This window comes from Pseudochaenichthys georgianus, chromosome 3 (assembly GCF_902827115.2).
Source record: "Pseudochaenichthys georgianus chromosome 3, fPseGeo1.2, whole genome shotgun sequence".
NCBI classification, from domain to species: domain Eukaryota; kingdom Metazoa; phylum Chordata; class Actinopteri; order Perciformes; family Channichthyidae; genus Pseudochaenichthys; species Pseudochaenichthys georgianus.
This window is the reverse complement of record NC_047505.1, coordinates 23,859,558-23,865,557: the sequence shown is the minus strand read 5'-3', so window position 1 is coordinate 23,865,557 and position 6,000 is coordinate 23,859,558. Positions and strand designations below refer to the sequence as shown.

General features: G+C 39.0%; 1 protein-coding gene across 2 annotated transcripts; it reads right to left on the bottom strand.

The window, feature by feature from the left end:
- Positions 1-3,674: 3,674 nt before the first annotated feature.
- On the bottom strand, positions 3,675-5,902 carry senp8 (SUMO peptidase family member, NEDD8 specific). 2 transcript variants are annotated; one of them, XM_034106081.1, is made up of 2 exons: positions 5,813-5,902; positions 3,675-5,034 (listed from the first exon to the last, which is right to left on the bottom strand). In XM_034106081.1, the coding sequence occupies exon 2, from the start codon at positions 5,011-5,013 to the stop codon at positions 4,348-4,350; it is 666 nt and encodes a 221-aa protein (XP_033961972.1). In that variant the 5' UTR covers positions 5,014-5,034; positions 5,813-5,902; the 3' UTR covers positions 3,675-4,347. The 2 variants fall into 2 exon arrangements, with proteins under 2 accessions (XP_033961972.1, XP_071058138.1); XM_071202037.1 differs by lacking the exon at positions 5,813-5,902 and adding an exon at positions 5,490-5,805.
- Between the last annotated feature and the right edge of the window lie 98 nt (positions 5,903-6,000).

Sequence of the window (6,000 nt, the reverse complement as noted above, 5' to 3'; positions counted from 1 at the left end):
GTGTTTATTAATCAAACAAATAAATAAACACAAGGATAATTATGTGTTATTGTTGAGTAAATGGAGAATTGCACAGGGAAAAATAACGTAGGCTATCTATGCCACAATTTTAGATGCAGATTTTGTTAAACTAATACGTTTGCGCTGTGGACCAACACTATACATTGACGGGGAAGGGGGTAGCAATAACGATAACACCATTAAACATTTACACAACATAACAGAAATAATATCGATAGCAGTTTCCCTAGCAACAAGTAACAAGTAGTTAATAATAATAAAAGACATTAAGAAAAAGGCATTTTAAACAGTCATTAAAAAGCAACACAATCTTCCTGCATTGCATTACTCTAAACGTGCTTTAACCAGTAGGTAGTTTGGGTTAAAAAGCTGTAAAGTTGACAGTGTTAACAAAATTAAATATACTGCTGTTTCTGGTTTAGTTTACGACGGATATATTTAGTTATTGTTTTGATATTTGTAACACAAACGCGATGGAAAAAACCCACAGCAACACAGAAAAGATGGTCTTAACATGACCCAGCGGTCTAGTAGTTAATAAAAAACAATAATATCAAAACAATTGTACTTTCGTATTGTCATACTGATATTCTGTACACACTGTGAAGACCACTGAGACAAATGTAACATTTGTGATATTGGGCTATATAAATAAACATTGATTGATTGATTGAACAAAATATTACTACTAACTTTATTGTGAAATTCAAACTGAACGGTAAAAGAATAGTTTCCGGTCTATTCTGAGCCCGATCTCTGTAGATAAATAAAGAACTACGACAGATGTGTAATATTTAATGCAGCCAAACCATTTATTACAATGCATTCATGTGATGACTTTCAAAGAGTAAAGCAAGCACTGCTGAATAAAGTATGATTTTCTCTTTTACGAAACGTTTTTTCATATGGAATGCAGTTGGAGGTCAACCAATCAAAGAGCTTGAGAACTAATCACGGGGTTTGTCAAACAGAGCACATGGTGTAGTCCTAAATGATAGCTGGGGATTCTGCCATCCTTTACTCTCATCCTTTATATTTGTTTCTCCGAATCGAAAGGGAAAAATACAAAAGCATTGCACACAATTTAAACCAATCAATGTTGTGTAATTAACAAGGATAATCTGGTGTTTTTTAGTCGATGAGTAGTGCAGATATCACTGTAAAATCAATCGACAGTAAGGGGAATACTTACTTCCCGGTGTACAATTCTCCGTTTCAATGGGAATGGACGCTCACATTGCCTTTAAGGGCAGCCGACACAAACAAATGCCGTGCTTCCATGAGCGTCAAATCCCGCTGCAGATGGGAATACATTGCAATCAGTTGAAAGCTATTTGCGTCCCTTTATGAAGCTGAAGGAGCCTAGGAGCGTCACAACTGCACGCCACAGGACCCTGACCAAACGTCGCTCCTGGACGATTATGGAGTGAGAGTGTGTTGCATATAAAGTCAACATTTCACTGTGTTTACTGAGCTCTGTGGGGTTTGTTCAACTTTTAAAAGATGTTTGAATGATGATATACACAGTGATAGATGTTAAGGACTAACGTTTATAATAAATACATTTGTATTTATTTTAAGATATTTTCATAGTTCATACAATCATACGTATTGGGATCATTTGTATTAATGTGGATCGGAGGAAGAGGGTGATGAGCATACGTTTCACTTTCCTTTTTTATTTCAATTCCAATTTTGGTAATGTGTGTGTGTGAGACTGCCGCATAGCCAAGACCGGAAGCTGTGATAACTCTGGTGGCTACCATTAGCAGCTAACTTTTACTCTCCGATTTTTACATAAAAATGGAATTCTCGTTTTAATGCCATTGAACCAGTTTTTTGATCAGATTGACAGCTACGGTGAGACGATCTCCCGTAAAAGCTCCATAAAGGTACGTGTTGTATGTCTGTGTTTGCTTCCCCTGTCAAGAGTTCGGATCACTTAGTGATGATATATATACCTATATAATCTGTGGAACCTCAGCTTTAATCGGATATCTTGTATGTGCAGCTACGATAAGTAATAAGGGTATCTTTTATCTTGAGTTCTGTGCCAAAGTGCGTTAACATTTTTCGCTCAGATGTCATTTAGATGCTTCTTATGAGACTTGTGTTTTGTTTTGGTAAAAATGGTTTGTATCGTCAGTTAGCTGAGATTATTCCCGTTAATCTGGTGTAACACATTAATAGGTTCTTAAATATTAAGATCCCCCTGAGACACAGTGTCGTGAGAAAAAAAAGTACCCACCGGCCGGGACCTTGGGGCTTAGCCCGGGGGAGAAATGCTAACACTAACGCTACATTAGCATCGGCGTACTGTTCTACATCATGCTATCTGCACAAATGGTTGACATTAAACATTACAAATATTAGGCAGTTCAGAGAGATTCAAAGGCAGGCAGGCAACTTTGTATGACATTCTTCTGGACGTGTTTCATTGTGGTGATAGTGAGGGTAGTTAATCACTTTTTTGACAAGACAGTAGTGACGGCCATGTTGGTGACGTGTGTTGTTGTGAGAGTCTGCGAGATCAGAGATGTAGTTCATTCAGCGTTTCACACAAAAAATGGTGTTACTTCACAGTTTTACGACGCATTTTAATTTTTTTGACTTGTAAAATTGTCTTTTAAATTGACAAACATCATATGTGTAATTCGTGGCACAATTCAAACGGGATCGAAAGATAATCTTTCTCTCCCCATTGACTTCAATACATAATTTTTCCGAAATAAGGTCCCATGGAGCTCGACCGGACTTCGCCACTCTATTGACTGTTTTCCCATATGGAGCACAATTACAATGAGTATTCCCAATTAATACTGGTCAATTGATTAATGTATGTTGTAGTATGTCAGATCAGCACACTAGTACATTACAGATTACACAATACAAGACAGGACAATCGTATTAACTCATTCTCACTCCCTCTCCCGTCATTACGAGACATTTCTGTGCATCATAGAGTTCATCCCACTCCCACTGTAGGAGTCATGATCACTATTGATTGGTTGGCTTGGGTCACATGGGTATGGGTGGCACTCATTATAATCCTGTTCACCTGCGTGAGGTGTGGGTGTGTGGAAGAGAGGGTGACACAGGGCCGTTGTACTTTTTTGTTGACCGCAAGATTAAAATTGCTTTGATTATAACAATGTATATGTCTGATCACCGAGTTTTTTCATTAAACTACGAAACAGAGCTTTTGATCTCAGCAAGTACTTTTTTAGCGTGTCATACAACATCAAACAGGCCCGGCCTCAGCCTCTCAGCGACTTTATTTGTTTCATGCTGTCGCTACACCCACGTTGCGATTGGTGCAATTTTGGAGAAATCATCAGAAAACCATTTCAAACATATCTATACCTCCCACAGAATGTTTTCATTTTTAAATAATACCCCCAAAATGTAAAGGTGTCACTTAGGTGGATCAATATTGGTTTATGTCTTTCCTATTGCATTTTGGTTAATAACGGGACCCAACCTGGCTGACTGACTGTTTGACTTTGAATTGCCTTGAAAGGTGCTATATAAATAAACTTGCCTTGCCTAACCTATAAACTACTATCAATTTTAACTGTAAAACACCAACATTAATACTTCTCTGATACAATTAACTATATAAAGAGAGCTGGGACTTCAAACAAAAAAGCAAATTAACAGTTTTGTCATCAAAAATATGACACCAACTTTATTAGACCATCAGACAGTGAATTTGACTTGCTTTTTGTGAGAACATAATATAATACATTCCACCAATCAAAATTATCCTTTGTCCCATAAACAGTCAGAGCACACAGGCACGTCTCACCTGCATACAGCAATTTTCCTAAAAATGTTTCAAAACTAAAAGTTTGTTGTTGTAGACATAGCCTGCTGTGCAAACTGAGAAACCAAATGTGCATGTAACATAAAGTAGGAGCCAAGGTTAAGATTCACATTCTTATCATCAATTCTAGTTCATTTAAAATGACCCTGAGCAATAATCAGTGTAAACATTTCTACATTCGCCGCAAGCTAATACAACAGAGTAAAGAAAATGATTTGACATCCATTCTTAGTAAAAATGTAGATGGAAGTACATTTCCTTATAGGCATGCTGGTGTTCAGGTCCACATATTGTATGTCGCTGTGCATATACAAGGCATAAACATGACACCAAGATTTGTAACATTGCGTTATTTTTTTCTTTTATGGAGTATTATAGAGAGTCTAATAGAAATATACTTCATATGTAGTTTTATACTGTATTGTAGGAGTGCATTCAGTTGCTCCAGCAGTAGATATGTAGAGAGGCTGTTCTTCATATAGTGAGGGCAAGTTGCCAGGCTAAGGAAAGGAAAGAGCGCAGCAGAGGTCATTCTGAGCCAGACTCTGGATCAGTCTGCACCACTCCACCCTCTTCTGAGTGATGTAGGCCGGGGTGATGATTTGCACAGGAAGGCGTGGCGAGCCCTCCACTCTCGCCTTTTCACACAAGGCCTCTGCTATACAGATAACGTACATGCCGCAGTCATAGCTGTTCTTCTGGGATGGGCAGGGCTCCTCCGCAAACTGCGCTTTTCTCCCTGCACCCAAGAAAGGCTCTAGATTGCGGGCGATGCGCTGTGCGTGTGTTGAATTGCTGCCGTTTTGAGAGTCATAATGTGCAAAGTGGTTGGAGTTGTGGTGGTAGACCAGGAGACTCCAGTGGGATCCTCCGGCGGTCTGGTTGGAGTTGTCGTTAACGGCCAGGAATACCCAATGACGAGAAGCAAGATTTAGCGGCTCCAGAAATATTGCTAACTCATTGGGGCAGGAAGCACACTTTATGTACTGGGTGACCTCCGGGCTGATGAAGGTGATGGTCTCCCCCAGGACTCTGAAGCGCTCAGCAGCAAAGTATTCAAAGGCAAAACCAATGACTTGGTCATTGAGCCAGTAAGGTCCTTCCAGCAGCGACACATCAGAGCGTCTCAACAGGCTGTCCTGGTAGTTCACCACCACAGGGTCCATCCCCCAGTTAAGAGTGCCCGTCTGCAAATAAACAAGATTTACAGTGCTGAATGTTTAGCTGATAAAGTTGTGCAAAATAAACACATCACTTATCTGTTTAAATTGTATTATTATCTGTTTTCATTTGTCTTTCCAAAACATGTTATGTGAGTTAATACAAAACAATTACTTAACAAAAAGACTCCACTGTCTCTTACAATTGCAGTTTAATCTTTAGATCTGGTGTATTTTTCTCAAATAAAAAAAGGTTTGTGAAATCATCCTGAAAATGATGATGTAAACCCAATTATTACAAATTCATTTGATGGTTGAAATGATTACTAACTTGCGTCACAGGGATAAGATGTGTGGCTGGGTTAAGGTCGTACAATGTAAATACCACCTTATAAACCCTTAAACTGATGTCTGGAGTTAAAGGGAACATTTCATTTGGGTTCGTTTACGGTTTGTTGCTGTTGGCCGTTAACGTTACTTACTGAGACACGTCAAATGGTTCATCATCTTATTAAGAAATCGCGTTATTACCGAGAAATTACAATAGCGTATGATTGGATATAAACCTCCAAATACTGTAACAGGCTGCCAGTGACCGGTGATGCCACTGCGGAGAGTATCACATTACTACAGTGCGTTTCATTTGACTCCCTGATGATGATCCATTAGCATGAGCTAGTTAGCTAACTGTCACTTCTCCCATCACACGAAGCGAAACAACTCCGCTACACGTTCATTTTATCCTGTATAACTTGAACAGTGTCCTGTAAAACTAACATATATGAACTTAATTAAATGTCCATACCTGTAAAAGACACACTCAAATAAAAAGTAGCAGGAAATCTGCAGTCTCGCACCTCATTGCATTGACTAACGTAAAGCACTACAGGAAGACCTTTAACTTGTTTGCGACAGGGTGTCGCGCAGTACACTCACTGGAAAGATACCAGCTGCTTCGTTACCTCCTGTCATTTAAAAGTTATCTTTTCTTAC